This window comes from Frieseomelitta varia, unplaced genomic scaffold (genome assembly GCF_011392965.1).
Source record: "Frieseomelitta varia isolate USP_RPSP 00005682 unplaced genomic scaffold, Fvar_1.2 scaffold_14, whole genome shotgun sequence".
Lineage (NCBI taxonomy): Eukaryota > Metazoa > Arthropoda > Insecta > Hymenoptera > Apidae > Frieseomelitta > Frieseomelitta varia.
Genome location: NW_025109083.1, coordinates 149558 through 169281, shown reverse-complemented (window position 1 = coordinate 169281; position 19724 = coordinate 149558). Strand labels below are relative to the sequence as shown.

Here is a 19724-nt window from a genome sequence, read left to right as displayed (position 1 = left end):
AACATTCTTATAGACAATAAGATAATTATTCATTAAATTATTACTAGATATGGATTTTCTTAGAAAATAAATGAAAATGTTTTATTAGTTATTCAGAGTTTAATGTTATATCATTCCAATAATACTCATATACATTCATAAATTTACATAATATATAAATTTGCATATACATAAATTTACTTCAAAATCTTACTTACAATATCTAATAATATCAAAAAACATTTTTATTTAATAAAAATACACGATTATTTCCTTTTTTTATTTATAATGAATATTTATTAAAAATGAAATTTTTCAGTATCTTTATAACAAAAATAAATCTTTGTTCTATTATATTTAATTAAATCCTTTAACTGAAAATTTTGGTAAAATTTTGTTTCCATATCTTTTATTTAATGAATCCATAAATTTTATATAATTATGACATCGATAATCATCCAAAACCTATATGAGCAACACAAATAAATTATACATTATGTATATATTATATTTAATATATGGTAGTACATATATTTAATATGCATACATACTATATGTTCTGGCCACAATTTTCCATTAGTAACATTTTCCATTATTGTATATTGACAATGATATAGAAGTGATACACAATAATATATTATATAATCAGGTGAAAATAAAATACAAATTGCAAAAAAATGCATAATTTGAGACCATGGAAGTATGCCCCAAAAACATTGAGATATCATTAAATTGCATATTAAAGACCAATCCACTCCAGATGTATTCTGTATTGAAACATAAATAAATATATAATAATTTTTAACAAAAGATAAATAATGACAATTCATTCAATAATTGATTTTTCAATATATACCTTAAGTACAAATTTGATATGTGGAAGTTCATTACTAATAATACTTTCTAAAATTTGCATAAATGTATATTGTGTAGCACATTCTTCCTTAACATTTTTATCTATAACTTTCCCCAGATTAGACCATAAAAATGGAATTACTGGGAATTGAATTAATTGAGTAATAAACATTTTACATCTGTAATTAATTATCGCATTGTATGATATCATCATAAAAAAATTTAGGTCAGTGATGATAACTAATTGTCTTATGCATATTATTATTGCAATGATGACCAAGTTTTCAATCTGAGACCTACCAATGATGATACACTGACTTGCTAGAGTTACCCTATAATTTGTTTTCGAATAAAGAGTAGTAATTTCAATATTGTTTTATTGAAAGGGTCTTTAAATTATTTATAAGATAATTTTGACAAAGTATTTTGAATTTACTACTAAGGGGTGTATTCGCGGTCAACTGAGGTGTATATGCAATAATAAAAAATTAAAAAATTATTTAACAATTATAAAATCATATTTAGAGTAAAATTATATTATACAGTAATAATAATAATCTATGCATACTTGTCTACATTTCCTTCACAAATAATAAATACTGTTGATAAAAACCAATCAAATCCATCAAATTTTATTGGTCTTTCATATTGTATAAATGCATAACATGCATTTATAAATTTTTGTAATTTTTCTTTCATTTCAATTGTATTTTCTAAAACATTATTTTGTTCTGCATAATAAAAAACTAAATCAATTCCATGTATTTCTTCTGCAAACCAACAATCTGTACTTGATAATATATTTTCCTTCCATTGAAAATTTTCTGTCCATTCTGCAGTAGGAATTGCTTTCTGCATCTGATCCACTAATTGAATTAATATCATGTTCTAGTAAATAAAAAAATTTATTTTATGAAAGTACAGCAGTTTAAAAAAAGATGGTATCAAATAGATATTAAAATTTGTATTTACTTTTATTGGATTTTGTGATGCTGTATATGCTTCTCTAATTTGTTTGACCCAACTACTATCTAATAATCCAGGTTTATTTTCTTGAAGTAAACTTTCTAATTCCGTATCATATTCACTTTCCAAGAAATAACTTTGTTCGTTCAATTTTAGTGGATACAGCTCTGATGTATCATATTCTTTTGGTTTAGAAGTTTCTTCTTTATCTTTATTCTCAATAAAATATGTTTTGGATATAATTTTACGTCGTATCAAAGTATAATTATCAATATAGTTTATATTTATTTCTTCATTTATAATTTCTGTATTAAAGTTTAGAAATCGTAATAAAATGTTCTAAAAAAATTTATATCATAAAAATATGAAAGGAAAATTAAATATTTTAATTTTAAAGGATAAATATATTAACCTGAAAATTTAGTAATTCTAATAGATATAAACAAATGTTCAAATTCCATATTACAATATCTAACGATAAAAGTCCTAAATAATGATAATTTGAGTCAGGATTTATTGAATCATTAAATAATTCTGATAAATTAAGTGGATAATTATGTTCTTCATTATATGACTCTTGACTATTTGTCATAAATGCACAAAAACCTATATATAGAAAATAAATAATTTATAACAATAAATTCAAATTATAATAGTATACAATAAAAAAGTTTTGTCATTATTCTTACACTTGAAATTAAGAGAAAAAATTGTTAGTATATGTAAAAATTTCTGAACATTTGTATGATCCCATGGATCGTGAAAATGGTGTAGATCTTCTAATATTTTACATGTTTCTGCGAGTAAGGTAGATAAAACATGAGGTGCAAGATTGGCAATTACATTGTACCCCAAATGGAAAAAAGCAGCAGATGATACAAAATTAACTACTTCAATTGATGCCCACGACATTTTTAAAGGTACAATAGATCCTTCAATTAATTCTTGAAACACTGATGATTCTTGAACAAGACTTTTCAATCCAAATGGTATAGATACCATTTTGAGTAATAACGCATTTACTGTACTATAAATAAAATACTTTCTTAATACTATAATTAATTTATATTATATATATTGTATGTATGTAAATTACCTATTTATTTGTTGAGTTTTATTTTCATTTCCAAAATAAGATTTATCCAATTTCTTATAAAAGTATGATACAGCTGGATAAAATTCTTTTTCTATTTTACACTGTACTATTTCATATGCATCAAATACATCAAATAACTTTTGTATTACTTCAAATAATTTAACAAGATATTCTATATTCATTATGGAAAGAGGTTGTTGTAACATATTCGACGCTATTATTATAATAAACATAGCTGGACATTTTGATATATTATTTTCAAAATTTACTGTATGTTCTTTGCATTCCGAGATAAGGAATGTAGAACCATCTGCTGTGTCTAACATACGTAGGATAATATTTAATGTATGTGGCCATATGGTAATGTTATTTTCAGAAAAAGATGATAAATGACACAGCGCAATATGATAAAATTCATCATTATATAATGTGATTGACTTGTCTAAAATAAATTGTAAAGCATAACAAGAAACATCATATACATTGTTTAATGTCTTTGTAGATAATTTATTCAAAGCTCTCAAGGAAGCAGTTAAAAATTCAGAAACTGAAAATGGAATGTCTAATGTATTTTCTATTAAAAGTTCACGTCCTGCTTCATAAGCACAAAGTTGAGAAATGAAACATAAACAATGAAGATAAGTTACTGTTTCCACTGTATGCCCATTAATAACAACTTCCATTGGATCATCATAAATAGACACTGCTATAGAATGAGGAGGTTCTTCCAATCCTTTATGTACATAATGCATTATTTGCTGTAATAAATTTGGCGATCTCCCTAAAGCAGTTAAAAACATTTTTCTAGTAGCAAGACTAACAATCCATTTTCTACTCCAATCAGCACGTGGTTCTAATACAGAAATAATATTGAGTGTATTTAATGTTTTTGATTGTGTTACACTTTTAAATTCATGTGTACTCAAAAACATTATAAATTGCTCTATTAATTCTTCTATAATTTTATCAGGATTTCTTGCATTTTTTAATCTTTCTTCATGATAACAAATTATTAGATGCATGATCCGAAATATTCTTTCATGGAAAAAGAATTTAAAATTAATTCCGGAAATTAATGTAGGTAAAATTTCAAATGTTTTTTGTGAATAATATTGAGTATTAAAAGCATTCAATAAATTGGTATATACATCAGACGATTGTAAACAAGTGAGCAATTTTGCATGTGCTTGTAAACTTGCTTCAAAAATAGGCCTACTTTCATCTATCAGACCATCTAGCAGAGCTTTTTGAAATGAATCCCATATAGGATTAGTATTTAGATTTGATAGCTCACTTTTTAATAAAATTTCATAACCAGCTAATCTTACATGAACAGGTTTATTTTGATTAATTTTATCAAGAATAATATTATAAGATTCATCGTTATTTAATGGAGAATTCCAATCTTCACTTGTTTGATCACTGATGCAAGAGAAGGATGATTGTGGTCGCGAATCAGAAATTAAAGTTGATGCAGATATCGAAGCAGATTGTTCAATGATTGTAGTTCTTATAGAGTTTACTAAAACGGACATTTCTTTTGAACGTACAATTTTTCGAACAATATTTATATTATCCACATTTTTTCTCAATGATTCTTGTATATTCGTTTCAAATTCTTTTTTTAAACACCTTTTTATCCACTTTTGAAAAGTTGGAGAAATATTACTTTCCATATTTATAAAATAAATGAATTTAATCAATCAGAATAGCTGTAGTTGTAACTGAACATGTAAATGAAATCTTTATGCTAAAATTCTAATGTTTTGACTATGTTCCTATAGTAACCATCTAAAGCAAATAAAGATATGGCATACTTTATACATAGAGTATAATAAAAATTTAATTCTTTTAATTAATGTAATACATATTACTTACTACAATCATTTATAATCTCAATATTAAAAAAATATATAATATTATAATATTTAACAGTTATTTAAGTTAATAATACTATACAAATAATATAATGAAATAAAATATTACAGGAATATATAGAAATATAATGAAAAATTATATACAAACATACATGCAATGATTCTTTATAAGAAGGTAAAAAACGATATAATAAAATAGAATTAGAAAATTAGTTCTTGAAAAAATCGAATTTGAAAATTTATTCAGTACATGCAAATTAGATTAATACATGTAAGCAGATTATATGATAATAGAATTAGCAGATTATTTGAGAATGAACAAAAAAATAAAAAAACTTCTTTAAGATTAAAAATGTTCTTTAAGATTTCCCCATTTAAGGCGTTTCTTAAGGCTATTTTTTAAAAAAATACAGTTTAGATATAATTCAATTCACAAAATTGAGTGGACAGGTAATGGAAATAGATGAATGAAATTAAATTTAGTCAAAGTGGTACTATTATTATGTACTTAAATTTTATATATCTTTATGGTACATAGATTATTTAGCAAATGATTAAAATTAATATTTACATTGGTGCTGAAATAAGATATACTTAAAGAAAAAGTTAACAGATTGTCGATGGACAAAAATAAATGGACATGTAATAAAATATATAAGAAATATAAAATTAATATTTAGTATGTCCACCCTTTGCTTTAATAATTTCTTCTAATTGCGCCGTGGGATGCTATTTATCAGATTTTCAATGTATTTTTTATCGATATTTTCAAATGCTAATTACAAATTCTTAAAACAATTGTTCTTGTTCTTTTGTTTTTCTAATGGCACTTTTAAATACAATACACTCCATAAATTTTCATTGGATTCAAATCCAGACTTTGTGCCATTCCAACAATTTAATATTTGAATTCACAAAAAATTTATTAGTCTTTAACAGTGTGCTTTGGGTCGTTGTCCTGCTGTAAAATAAATTCTTCTTCGAGACCCATTTTTAGAACTGTCTCTTCTAAATTTTCGTTTATTATTTCAATGTATTTGTCAGCATTTATTATTCCTTCAATTTGTACCAAACTACCAACTCCATTCTATGAAAAACACCTCCATAACATTAATGACTCTCCTCCAAAGTTGACGTGATGAACGGCTTGGGTATGCTTCATATTTTTTTCACATAATAATTTCTTTTCAATTGTTGCAATTCAAATTGCAACGTCAATTGCTTTTGTCACTCCATATTATTTTTCTCCAGAATGAGAGAAATTATAAAAATATTGGCATATTTACATATTTTTTAGCAAAAGCTAAACGTTTCTTCATATTTGTTTGATTAATGTATGGCTTACATTTGGCTTTACATCTTAATCCCAACTCCTGCAACCTACGTCATACTGTTTTTGATGATACATTTAATTCTAACGTTTCTACGATATTTTGCGATGCGATTCTTGGATTCTGTCGACATTTACGAATAATTCGACGATCTTCCTTCGCGATGGTACAACGTTTACGTGCGCGACCACTTAAATTTTTAACCGTTTTGTGTACTAATTATTTTTTATAAATTTTTTCTACCGCACTTTTGAAAACACCGAACTTTTTTGCTATCACATGGTAACTTAATTGATTGCAGCAGTTCGATATAATCAAATAACGAATTTGATTTGAAATTTTTCTTGCTGACATTCTGCTATTTCTTTACAAATAATCTGTCCTGTATAGAAAACAACTAAACAATTTGATACCACAGCGTAAGAATGGGAGCAACGCTTCACATTTGTTTACATTGTTTGCCTTGGAGTAACGAAACAAAGGAGTGTCCACTTATTTTTGTCCATCGACAATCTGCTAACTTTTTCTTTAAGTATATCTTATTTCACCAATGTAAATATTAATTTCAATCATTCGCTAAATAATCTATGTACCATAAAGATATGTAATATATAAAACTTAAGTACGTAATAATAATGCTTTGACTAAATTTAATTCATATCTATTTCCATTACCTGTCCACTCAATTTTGTCCGTAACTGTATATATTGGTAAATATTTAAATTTAATTTTTTTAGAAATGAAACGTTCTATAAAAAATGTATGAATATTATTCGGAATGACCGAGAATTGAGATAAAATTTAGAGAGTGTTATAAGAGGCGTACGAAGACTCTAAATATAATTATATATTAATATAATTATAATTGTATACAATTATAATTAAAAAAAAAAGTGGGAAACAATACGATTATTAGATAAAAATAATCCAGCAATATAGAGAACTTATATCGTTAGAAATAAAAATTTTAGCATCCTTTTATATCTCTTCTAACACCAAATTTTATCTCGATCAGCAATGTGGGCTAAATTTATTCCATATTTTTTTTAATTTTTCGATTTTCTCAAAAATTAGAAAATAACAAAATTTTCTATATTTTTTTCTTATTTTTTTTATGATATAAATAAATAAATAAATAAATAAATTATATANTATATATATATATATATATATATATATATATATATATATATAGAGAGAGAGAGAGAGAGAGAGAGAGAGAGAGAGAGAGAGTATACATACATACATACAGGATGTCTCATCGGTAATACAAGCGAGGAGGGGATGATTGTGTATGTCAGAAATGAAGAATACATTTTTTTGTAAAATATTTCATTTTCGAGAAAATCAAGTTTGAAAATTTATCAAACATACTGGAATTTGGCTAATTTAGTAACAGAAAAAAATTAACAGATTATTCTAAGTGCAAAAATAAGTTGAAGATAAAGAATAAAATTTTTTCAAAAGCTTCATTTTCAAGAAAACAGACTTTGAATATTTTTCCTTAAAAATTGTATTGATACACACGTATTTAATAAATTTTTAAACTCAATTTTCTCAAAAAACGGAGCATCCAAAAAAATGTTATTCTACATTTTCGATTATACAAGTAGAATAACTTCCTATTAATTATTTTTTTCTATCACGTTTAGAATTGGCTAAATTTAAAATTTAATAAATTTTTTAACTTGATTTTTTCGACAAAACTTTAAACGAAAAAATCTTATTCTTTCTTTTCGAAACTCATCTCTTCCTTGATTGTATCAATACTGGGATATTCTATAATATATACATTTATATAAGTTGTATAATTTTTAAGTATGTTGATGTAAATTTATTATACTAAAAGATGTAGCAATTACATACTTTTATCGCGGTGCTACTATAATGTTTGGAGATTTCATCCGTAAAGCAGAAATTCCTCCTTGTAAAGAGCATACACCCACAACTCCACATTTTATCAAGAAATCTGCAAACTATAAAGGATATTTTAGTTTCAATATTGAATAAATCAAATTTTACAATATAACATTTACCAATGCATTATTTTGATCATGAGGTCCAATAATTACAACAATACTATTTTTATTTTCTACAAGTGGTTTTGCATGTGGTCCAAGAGTTTCGATGTGAGTTAAAGAAAGTTGTACACTTGTAAATGGAATGTTAATACTGCCTACTACAGCACCTCTTTCAAATCTATGTGAAAAAATGATTATCAAAGTAATTTAGAATGATTTAACATTTCTTTTACGGATAAGTTACTCACTGTATGTTATTGCGTATATCTACAGCTATTAATCTATCAGGACTATTATCTAATAAATCTAAAAAATCATCAACACAAATTCTTGGCATCTTTTCAGTACCAGGTTCTGGTTCCAACCAATTTATATCCTATAACGCAATATCTTTCTTTCTAAATTTATACTTATAACAATAAATTAATAAAAAAATATAAAAATTTATATTTCTACCTTTGGTTGATTAAATTGATGTTTTCTATAAGTAATACTAGGTGGTGTATTTTGGTACATCATCATAGAATCTTTAACACATAATTCGATGTCAATTTCAGGAAGGTCAGAAAATAAGAGGATACATTCATTGAAACCGGAAGTTAAAAGGGAATCTCGTAATTGTTTCAATATCGCTAATCCAACTAAAAGTGGAAATGAAGAATCTCCTAATAAAAGTTTATCCCATAAATGAAGTATTTTGTGAAGTGGAAACACATCTAAAATAAAAAATTTGAATATATGCAACAATCAACATCAAAATAGAAAAATTTATCATATAAACAATTTTACATAATTCAAATAGTAATAATAAATGACTTACGTGAAAACATTGTTAAAAACCACGGAATAGCAAATAATTCTAATACGAAGTTAATTGATCTAAGATGATTAGCTAATTGAGGATCGTGAAAAGCTATGATTTGTGAAAATTTTCCTAAATATTCTTGTATAATAGCAGAATTATCTTTTAGAAAAAATTTATGAAGATACTTTGGTATAAATTTAGACAGACATTCAAATGCTCTAGCTAAAAGAGAAATGGCAATAAAATTAGTAAATTATAAAAATAGTATTAAAATAATATATCTGTTACCTTCATTATTAAAATTAAGATATAAAAATGGAGCTGTTAATGAATCTAATCCTTGCCAATAAACATAATGAGGATTATTTCGAACCCATGCTTTGAGCAATCTTTGTAATCTCTCATGACCAGCACCAGATGATAATAACTCACTATATTGATGACATCTTGGTATATCTACTTCTATCTAAAATATTGTTAATAAATTAAAACATAAAGATAAATTAAAGATAAATCCATTGTAATGTAATTTAATGATGAATTACTTGTCGATCTGTATGAGTAGGTGTTTCTTTATCAATCATGTCATAATATTTCTGAATATCGCCAGTGATACCAAGTAATGCTGCCCATACAGCTCCTCTAACGGGTGGAGGTATATCTTTGTGTGCTTCTTCAATTATTGCTTCTCGTGTAATTGGATAAACCTAAATTATCAACATACATAAGCATATAAATATAATTTTATATTTATAGATGTTAAACCATGCAATACATGTCTTCCTAACGATTAAAAAATTAACTTCTAGATTGTACAAAAATTAATATTATCAACCAATTTACTTATTACAAAAAAAGTAATTTGCTTAAAGAAACAAATTATAATCTTAAATTGTAGGAGTACTTGAAATATAAAATGGATATTGATTCCAAAATCAAGTAAAAATTGAACATTCCTTAGCTAAGACAGTTTATCAAAATATAAATTATAATTATGGAAATATAGGAATAACTTTATCAAAATATGTCATAGTTTTATCAATATATAGCTTCATCAATAGATCAATATGTTATAATTTTATCAATTGATAGTTTTATTAAAATATTTTATTACAATACATTACGAAAGAAAAAATATTTTCAAATTTTCTATGAGAAAATTCTATTTTTGTAAATTATCAATAAATTTATGATAAATAATTTTAAACTTAAAAAATATTTAACTTTTTCGTACTTATAAGTAAAACATCTCACTAAATAGTTTGTCTAACATTTCATCAATTCATAAGAGATGTGAAAGAGATTAGCAATATTAAATTAAAAAAATATTTTTTATAAACAAATAATTTCTTTTTGTGCATGAAATAATTTAAAAGTATAGTACTCTATTATATGGCAGTGTGGAATAAACTACTTTATTCTTCAATGCAAAAAGGTTAAAATAATATAATTATCTTTACTAATCTATATATATATTAACATCAGTATTAAACTAAATATTAAATATTAACACTAATGTAATCACCTGTAATAATCTATCATATAAAACAATTCTATAAAATTGGTATTCCGTATCTCTTTCTCTTATAATTAAAGGTAATTGAGAAGCAGCATCTATCAGTTCTTCTTGTGATTGAACACGCATTCTGTAAAACATTTCACAGATGAATTATATAAGATCAAAAGAAAAAAAGCAAAATTTACATTTATCTTTATTACACGTACTGATCTGTTAACCACGGATAATTAGCTATATATGGAATATGAGATAAACGTTGATGTAGTGTATCGAGAGGAATTTTAACCACACGTAAATCGAATAATCCCGCTGTATCTCTTCTGCCAAACATTTGACCTAAAAGTATTACTAAACTAAAAAAAACATTAATAAATAGTGTTTCTTTTTCGCAGAATATGATACTTATAAAATTTTATAATTACTTTGGAATAGACAAAATGGGTGGTCTTGATCTGATAAGTCCTTGTTTCTTTAATTCCACAGTAATATCTCCTCCTGCTAATTGCCATAAATAATATAATTCATCCATTTTTCTAACAATAACATTCATATATAAATTTTTTTCTATCTCTTTCTCATTTTGTAACAAAAATTTTTCAAATATAGGTAACTTCAATAGCTCTTCTGGTATTTTACGTTTTAAAGGATGAATTTGAAGGCAGCAATCTACAAATTCTTTTACTTTATCAGGCAAATCCTAGAACAATAATAAATACAAAATACATATAATGTACTAGAGTTTAATGGTCAAACTATCAGTATGTTTTATGGGTATAATTGAGCAAAAAATATTATATAAATACAGATAATTTAAAATTTTTTTAGAAAATTCTAATTAAAGCATGAAATACAAACAGAACAATACTGCTTCTAATATTGCCCTAATCTTAAAAACCTTTTATGCGTAAATTTTTAAAAAAGAAAAATATGTTTTACATAGTTATTAATATATATAATAAACTTGAATTAATTAATCCGTCAAAATTGTATATTTTTATAAAATAATAATTCAATTTCTTATTGTTGTCACTATTATATTGTCAAAAACAATGACATAATCTTACGAATCTATTTTCATCTTTAACATAATAATCACAAGCCCACTATTATATAAGTTTTTAATAAATCTATAAATATGTTTATATAATATTTACTTGCTTAATATACTGAAAAAGTTTAGCTATTAAACTCTATTCTATATAATAATATATGGAGATACAAATATAAGAAATTATACCTTGTAAATATTATAACAATTAATTTCTCTTGCAAGACGTTCAAATACAGAAGTTTCACAATGTATTAGACTAAGAACTTTCCGCAAACATTGAGATAATTTTACACCTGACCATATTGATTTTGTTAGTAACAATTCTGCAATAATCATGCCTAAAGACCAGGAATCTACTTTTGGGCTACTAACACCAGAACTCAAAAACACTTCAGGAGCTGTATACTTTGGGTAACTAATGAAAAATTGTAATATGTATTTAAATAAACTCTTATTTTTATCAAATATTCAGTCAGAATTAAATTTTATTAAAATAAATCTTGTATTATACCACATACCCAATAGGAAAAGATACATTTTTTCCACAATCTGTCATGAAATATAGGCCAAAATTATATAATTGAACATTTCCACTTTTATTAAGTAATATATTTTCAGGACTTAGATGTCTATGCACTAAGCCTAACTTGTTCATATATCGTAAACCTAACAAGCATTGAAATGCTATTTTTAGAATATCATCTGTATTTAAATTCTTTTTACTATTTAACGGATCTCCATTATATTCTGCGACGACTACTATCCGTTCTAAAAAAGGCTAATTTTAATTAGATGATTATATAGAATATTTTTAATTTCTTAGTTTCTAAATATGGTCTTTACCGTGTTTACTCCTAATTATATCAAGATATGTAGATAAATTTGGATGATGAATAGTTTTTAAAAATTGAGATTTTCCATATATAGTTATTGAATTTGGTGTAAGAGGTAAACCATTACTACCGCAAACTTCAACAGGATGACTTTGGGCAAAAAATGTCATTCCACCAAAACATCGTTCTTCATTTTCTAAAAGTGCTGGACACATCTTTGACTACAAATAAAACATTAGTTTATAATATTTAAAAAAGATAATGTTTAAATAACTAACTTAAGTCCAATGATGATAACAAATTTATATATTATATTAAAAAATATGTATTACAAATTTATATATTATATTAAAAAATATGTATTACAAATTTATATATTAAAAAATATGTATATATTATGTAAATAAGAAAAAACTATAAAATATACGTACTTAATTTCTTAATATATATTTTTGGAAGATTTTAAATTATACATCGATATTCACATTATTAACTCCGATAAATACATACTTGTAGTCATTATCAATTATAAAAATATATTTAATTACTTCTTAAAATGTTTTTATCTATTACTTTATTTATTATATATAAAGTAAATCAAATCACTGATTTATTCATCGATATTATTATTAGTGCAAACAAGATCACCCACTTTATATATATATATATATAGATATGTCATTCCTCAATTTATGTCATTAGGAAACATTAAATTTTAGATTAATTTTTATTTTAGGAAATCAAAAATTATAGCTTTCTTTTTTATTTTAATTCGTAGATTTTGACAAATTTCAACCAGAAATGTAAGTTTTAAAGCGAGGAATCCATTGGTTGAAAAGTTATACGTCTATAAAGTTGAGCATTTTTAGTATTTTTGACAGGTCAGTGCGACGCCATATTTCTTCTATCCATATTTTAACCAATAAGTGAAGTCGCTAGCTATAGGCAGACACCGTGATAACGAACATTTTCGTTAATATAATGAAATACAATATATTGAAATATATTACTAGAACATAAATATAATCTTTATTATAAGGTTGCTTACTATATTAATTATTCAAAATATAAAAAGTTAATGAAAAATAATATTAAATGAAATTAAATGAAAATTTTTTATAGTTTCGTAGTATTTGTATATAACTCCACCAAAGTTTAATATTCGACATATGTATGTACATATGCTGTAAGAAGAGAATGTACAGAATCCAAGTTAACAAAAGAACAAGATGCTATTAGCAAAATTTGTGATTTTCTTATTAAGTTAGTTTCACACGTAGATCATGATATACAGAATGTCCCATATGAAGCTAACACGCAATTCCTTTTAAATTATTCGCTACAAAGAAAAATTTTCAAAACTTATGTTGTTTCGAGGAGAACGTCTTATGATGGCCACAAATTTTGTCTAGGTGGTCATGCTTCAAGGAGATTTCAAGGTGACCTTTATTTTTTTAAAATGGAAGTGTATATTTTCAAGTACACAGTTTCATGCAGCTGACATCAAGGCGAATTTAGCGACCTAAATAATGTTGGTGTATCAAAGTCATTTAAGCTCATTTAACGCCGCTCAAAGCTTATCTTCATTGAGCATCCAGAGATTGTTCCTTATCTATGTATTCAAAGTGGTGACCTTGGGCGTCAGTACGCTGATTTATCCCTAAACAACAATTACACCCTTTCCAATGTTTCGGGAGTAATATGTTAACAAGCATACCTTATATAATTTTTCATATTATGGGGAGTAGTGGATTCTTCCTGAAATACCTGATTTTTTTATAAACCCCACAAGAAAAATGTCTTGCATCTGTCGTTTACGGACAGAATAAATCAGTGATGCCCAAGGTCACTTCGAATATTATAGATAAGGAATAATTTCTGGATACTCAAGCTTTGAGCGTTGAATAATCTTGAATGATCTTGGAACATCAACATTATCTTGCTTGGTTGAATTTTTTTTGACATCAGATACAAAATTTGAAATCTTGAAATTTTGGAAACGTGACTATCTAGACAAGTAGTCACTGAGAGATGTCCCCCTCGAAACAATGTAAATTTTATTTAAAATATTTTTCTTTATAACGAATAGTTCAAGAAAAAAATTGAGTCGTTAGCTTCACATAGGATATCCTGTATATGATATATCAAATATTTATATATATTCTTCGTATCGAGTAGTTGTATCAGTTATCTCTGTATCGATCAGTTGTATCTATCGATCTCTGTCGATTAAAAATATTTTTCTTCTCAAATATGTATATTAAACAAAGATTTTTTAAATGCACGAGTTTGAAGTTTTATTTATTTTAGATAAATGAGTTATTAAAAAAAAAAATTTTTTTTAAAGAAACATTCATCTTCATCTGGATTCATTTTTTTAGTAGTAAGACATTAATAAGAAAAGAAAAAGAAATTTTATACACTATTTAAAATAGTTCAAAATTATCCTAATATATCATATCATTGTTGAATAACACATTCTTTATGTTAAATATGAGTCCCTTCTCCTATGTGAATTAATTTAATTTGTTTCAATGTTTCGATTTCATATGAAAAGTATAGTCAGCGGTTAAGATTTTCGAGATACATAAATTAGTATCACGATACGACACCAATACTATACATTTATATCTCATGGTATTTGTATCTCATAATTTACATCAAACGAACGAGTGGTCGTCCGCCTTTGATAAAATTATATTTTTATTTATGTCATTACGAGTGTTAATATAATAAATCTGTGCAAAGTAGTGAAAAGAAAGCGAACGAATATTCGTTCGTTTGATTTAAACGCACCATTATAAGAACGCCATATGAAATATATATTCAGTATATCATATTCTCGTATGAAACTGAATAAAATTAAAATTTATTCCTATAAGATTATTTACATAGCTCCATTGAAATCTAATTTAATCTAATCTTCAACGACTAAATTTTCCAATAGGATACTTCGTATTGGACTTTTTTGAATTGATTATCTTCTTATTAAATATATCATCCACTAATCTGTGTATTATTACATTTTTTAATAAGTTATTATGATTAAATTATTTAGTTTTAAATTTTTTAATGATACGCAAACTATGTTTTACATTTCATGTATGTACAAACGATATCAAATTTCATTTTAAATATACGAATATGTATAAAGCCGAGTTCACATGAAAGTATACCGCCATCTGTGACAATTTTAGATACTAAATTAGAGATCTTAATATTGATAGACGTAATCCCATCTAGCAAATAATTGTTTTCACTGGGTTTGCTTGCTTATATGCATTCTCTTTCTTTCTGGTTTTAGCCAGACTCTAGGTTGGTTCTTTGCTTTAAACCATCGTAAGGAAGTACAATGACGTGAGTATTTAATCTTTTTATATTTTAAAAATCTAAAATTTTATTTCTTTAATATTATAAATAATACTTATTTTAATATGTTCTCTTAATATTATTACTTATATTTTTTAAAAATAAGCATTGCTTAATACATTTATACTGTATCAACCTCTGGACATATTGTACCATACAATTTTTATTGTATTAATTTCTATACTGTTATAATTTTTTAGGTATGTTTGAAGTGAATTTTAAGTATTTCATAAATATAAATAAATATCTTATTTCTATTATATGTTCAATTCTTTTTGCTTTATTTTATAATAATTTGATATTACAGTAGGATATTAAAAAGGATATTAAACAAAAAAGTAGGTATTACTTATATACCATCAAGACAATGAAGAAAGTTTATATACAAAAATGTTTGTTATAGGTTATTTCTTAATTATAAAAAATTTCATTTTATATCAGAAATATACTAGTATTGATGAATCAGTTAAAAATATTTCTATCTTATATTTCATGTTTCTCACTCTTAAGATTAATATTTTTATTTATAACCAATATAGATGAACTATCTAGTAATAATTGTTTTAAATTTAAATCTTGATTGTAATGATAATTGTAATCAATAGGTCCAAAGTATCACGCGACACTCTCTATGAATGCGTGAATGCTGTTCTCCAACATTCACAAGATAAGAAAAGGAAGTTCTTAGAAACAGTGGAACTACAAATTGGCTTGAAGAATTATGATCCACAAAAGGATAAACGTTTCTCAGGCACCGTCAAGTATGTTTCTACCTGACATTGAGGATTCTTTTCGGTTTCTAATGATTACTATAAAATCTATTTTATTCTTTTTATTCTTTTTGTCTTTTCATTTTTTTGTTTTTAATAAACATCCGAAAAGATTACTTCATGCATAGTCAGGAAGCTAGATTTCATCTAGCGGACCCTCACCCAAGGTCTTAAATAAATTGGGGAGGTTTTTTACCTTTATAATTATCACAGGATCATGACTTGTGATCCTGCGGGTAAGTTAACATTTGGTTAACATAAGTTAACTATTCAGTCAATTCAATTATTCAAACTTCCAATCAGTCAATTCAGTTATTCAAATTACCAATCTTCAATGATGTTGAACCATTTTGCATGTATTATCTGAATAATTTGTGTGGTTATATAATATATTACTGAGAATATTGATAATTATATTTTTATTTTTCAATAATTATAATAAACATATAATATTATGCATGCCATTTATGTCTTAAAGGTTAAAAAATATTCCAAGACCAAAGATGCAAGTTTGTGTTTTGGGAGATCAACAGCATTGTGATGAAGCTAAAGCTAATAATATTCCATATATGGATGCAGAAGCATTGAAAAAATTAAATAAGAACAAAAAACTTGTAAAGAAACTAGGTAATTTAAAATTTTTTATTTTGTATATTTAATCTTTTTCTTTGCCTCTTCCAAAAAGCACCATTGCTAATTTATAATTTGTAGTAGTGGTCGTCTAATGGAAGAAAATTAAATTCTTCACTAGGTGAGGACGTTGTGTTTCATTGCTTCGTACCTCAATCCGTGCTGAAACATTTTTTAAATCAATTTTGTTATATTCTCGTTTTATAATTAACTTGTATGTGCCTTTTGCAGCTAAAAAATATGATGCATTCTTAGCTAGTGAATCCTTGATTAAACAAATTCCACGTATTCTTGGTCCTGGTCTCAACAAGGCTGGTAAATTCCCTGGTCTTCTCTCTCATCAAGAATCAATGGTAGGAAAAATAGATGAGGTGAAAGCTACAATTAAATTTCAAATGAAAAAGGTAAATTTTATTACGTACTTGTATTAACATAAAATTTTGCTATAAAATTTGTTAAAATAAAAAATTATACTACGTAATATAGTAATTGTTCAGAAAGCGGACATCTTATTGATTTTGATGATTTTTAAATATGTTTTTATGTTAACACTTTATCGACCAGTAGCAGTTGATAGGTAAACCGATTAATAGGCTACCGGTCGGTAAAGTGTTAAAATTTGACATTTTATACATTTTTTCCTTTGCATATAAACATCAAACTTTCTTAATTTTCAAAGTATTTGCAAAAAAACTGTCGATATATATATTTAATATTAATTATTATATTATTATTTATAATTACTATATTAATTATCTCTGAAATAAAAAGGAATCCGATTCCAAAGCAGATATGGTCAAAACTGTATTTGAAAAAGATGTTCATCCAGAATTATGCCGAAAGCTGTTTCGAGAACATGATTTTGAGTTACAAGAAAGAGATCGTATATTAATATGTTGATCGACGCATGTGGGTGACAGTCAATTTTCAGTTGCGTCACCCACATAGAATCGCGATTTTATTTTTAAATTTTAAGGCATTAAAAGATGTAATATTTAATTTAAAAAAATTAGTTTTTAATAGTAAATTATTTTTAAATTGACCAAATTAAATTATCAAATAACAATATTATAATAATAATAATATAGTAAGTTATTAAATTATTTTAAAGAAGTAATAATATTGTATTTACATGAAAATAGTACTTTAATAGTTATTTGTAATATATTGGAAAACATTTTTACTAAGATTTAAAGGTCTCGAATTCTAAATGGTCTTATGATAATACTTGAGGGATGCAAAAATGTGTAAAAACTTAATTTGATACGTTAACTCTGAAGCACTATGTCATAAACTTAAAAAAAAAAGAAAAAATAGAATGCCTAAAGAGTGAAGCTAAAACTAAATTCGTGGCTTCGCAAAAAACCTACTCAATTTATGCTCAACGATCAACATGTTAAGATTATACACAAGGAGCTAAAGAATCTATTCATGTATCCATATTGTTATCATATGCCTCTGGATTCGATAAAATATAACGTAATGTAATTCACATTGTTGAGAAAATCGCTTAAAATTGTTTGCTTCATCTAATGTAAATAACAAATACTCTTTACAAAATACTTTACAGTTTATTTTAGAATTTAAAAGATATTGCTCTTAATAAAAATGCACGTATTTTTAAAATGTAGAACTGAGCAAAAGATGATCAAGTCAACTGGTCAGTGCAGACTAATGTTTACCACGAAATATTATAAGATCCTGATTTAAAAAATTTATTGCAACAAATTCAAAATTGCCGTGACGCATTAATAATTTATAACATTTGAGTGTAATTTGATAAATATTTTTTCAGGTATTATGTCTATCAGTAGCTGTAGGACACGTGGAAATGACACCAGATGAATTGGTACAAAATGTACATCTTTCGATTAATTTCTTGGTTTCATTGTTAAAAAAACATTGGCAAAATGTGCGTTCTCTTCATATAAAATCTTCTATGGGACCTCCTCAAAGATTGTACTAATTCAATTAATACAAGTACCATTGATGTACAATGAAAAAATAAAACAAAAGTAAAAATTTAATATATGTATGCTATAATTTATTGTAAAAAATTTCAATTAGAATTATCTCATTGAATACCATACAAATTCTGTATTTATTAAAAAAATTTTTATATTTTAATACAATATGTTGTAATTCTATGTAACATTTAATTAAAAGACATTTACATAAATGTAAATTTATTTTATAGTATATTTTGTTGCTAAAACAAAATCGAAGATTAATTCAAGAACTAAATTTTCGAAGACATTAATATTGTAAATAATACAACATAATTTATGCTAATTTGCTAAAATTTTAAAAAGTTCATTTTGCAGAAAGAGTATTTTAAGATCAAAAATTTTGCACTTAGAATTGAGGCAATCGTATTGATATGTGTTGAGAGCACCATATAGCTGGTTTAACAGCTGGTTTAAAGTATTCCAAATGTAACTTAATCTAATTTCCAATGTTTTTTGCAAAATTTTGGATCTTAACATAGATTTTAATTTTCAAAAATCCTCACATTGTTTTTATTTATTTTTAATATTCCAAATTAGAACATGGGCATTTTCGAAAATAATATTATAGATAACTAGCAGAAAATTTTGTCTGTGGTAGATGGTAATCTTGAAA

The 19724-nt window shown here is 25.1% G+C and overlaps 3 protein-coding genes across 10 annotated transcripts; 1 reads left to right on the top strand and 2 right to left on the bottom strand.

Annotated features, from left to right (window-relative positions):
* Positions 1–79: 79 nt before the first annotated feature.
* On the bottom strand, positions 80–4780 carry LOC122532064 (protein broad-minded-like). Its single transcript, XM_043660500.1, has 8 exons — positions 2897–4780; positions 2490–2827; positions 2213–2406; positions 1807–2139; positions 1403–1722; positions 836–1013; positions 531–746; positions 80–444 (listed from the first exon to the last, which is right to left on the bottom strand). Exons 1-8 carry the CDS (start codon positions 4570–4572, stop codon positions 337–339), a joined length of 3363 nt encoding a protein of 1120 aa, XP_043516435.1. The 5' UTR covers positions 4573–4780; the 3' UTR covers positions 80–336.
* LOC122532071 (TBC domain-containing protein kinase-like protein) lies at positions 2078–15245 on the bottom strand. Of its 8 annotated transcripts, none has more exons than XM_043660556.1 (15): positions 12765–13076; positions 12344–12554; positions 12019–12268; positions 11687–11915; positions 10872–11146; positions 10656–10802; positions 10456–10576; positions 9476–9637; positions 9219–9396; positions 8946–9152; positions 8582–8841; positions 8374–8501; positions 8141–8303; positions 7971–8080; positions 2078–2105 (listed from the first exon to the last, which is right to left on the bottom strand). In XM_043660556.1, exons 2-14 carry the CDS (start codon positions 12546–12548, stop codon positions 7973–7975), a joined length of 2433 nt encoding a protein of 810 aa, XP_043516491.1. In that variant the 5' UTR covers positions 12549–12554; positions 12765–13076; the 3' UTR covers positions 2078–2105; positions 7971–7972. The 8 variants fall into 8 exon arrangements, with proteins under 8 accessions (XP_043516491.1, XP_043516455.1, XP_043516482.1 ...); XM_043660520.1 differs by lacking the exon at positions 2078–2105 and adding an exon at positions 7655–7883; XM_043660547.1 differs by lacking the exons at positions 2078–2105; positions 12765–13076 and adding an exon at positions 15225–15245 and having other exon boundaries at positions 7921–8080.
* Positions 15246–15585: 340 nt separating this feature from the next.
* Positions 15586–19129, top strand: LOC122532211 (60S ribosomal protein L10a). The gene is made up of 5 exons (XM_043660791.1): positions 15586–15690; positions 16308–16463; positions 16951–17099; positions 17334–17506; positions 18898–19129. The coding sequence occupies exons 1-5, from the start codon at positions 15686–15688 to the stop codon at positions 19066–19068; spliced, it is 654 nt and encodes a 217-aa protein (XP_043516726.1). The 5' UTR covers positions 15586–15685; the 3' UTR covers positions 19069–19129.
* Positions 19130–19724: the final 595 nt, after the last annotated feature.

Coding starts and splice junctions, on each gene's coding strand:
- LOC122532071 (XM_043660547.1), bottom strand. CDS start 12,548: ATGTGTCCAGCACTTTTAGAAAATGAAGAACGATGTTTTGGTGGAATG. Junction 8,842..8,945: donor GTTTTTAACAATGTTTTCAC/GTAAGTCATTTA, acceptor TTTTTATTTTAG/ATGTGTTTCCACTTCACAAA. Junction 8,502..8,581: donor ATCAATTTAATCAACCAAAG/GTAGAAATATAA, acceptor ATTGCGTTATAG/GATATAAATTGGTTGGAACC.
- LOC122532211 (XM_043660791.1), top strand. Junction 16,464..16,950: donor CGTTTCTCAGGCACCGTCAA/GTATGTTTCTAC, acceptor TATGTCTTAAAG/GTTAAAAAATATTCCAAGAC. Junction 17,100..17,333: donor AAAACTTGTAAAGAAACTAG/GTAATTTAAAAT, acceptor TGCCTTTTGCAG/CTAAAAAATATGATGCATTC.
- LOC122532064 (XM_043660500.1), bottom strand. CDS start 4,572: ATGGAAAGTAATATTTCTCCAACTTTTCAAAAGTGGATAAAAAGGTGT. Junction 2,828..2,896: donor AAAACTCAACAAATAAATAG/GTAATTTACATA, acceptor TTTTATTTATAG/TACAGTAAATGCGTTATTAC. Junction 2,140..2,212: donor TAGAATTACTAAATTTTCAG/GTTAATATATTT, acceptor AAATTTTTTTAG/AACATTTTATTACGATTTCT.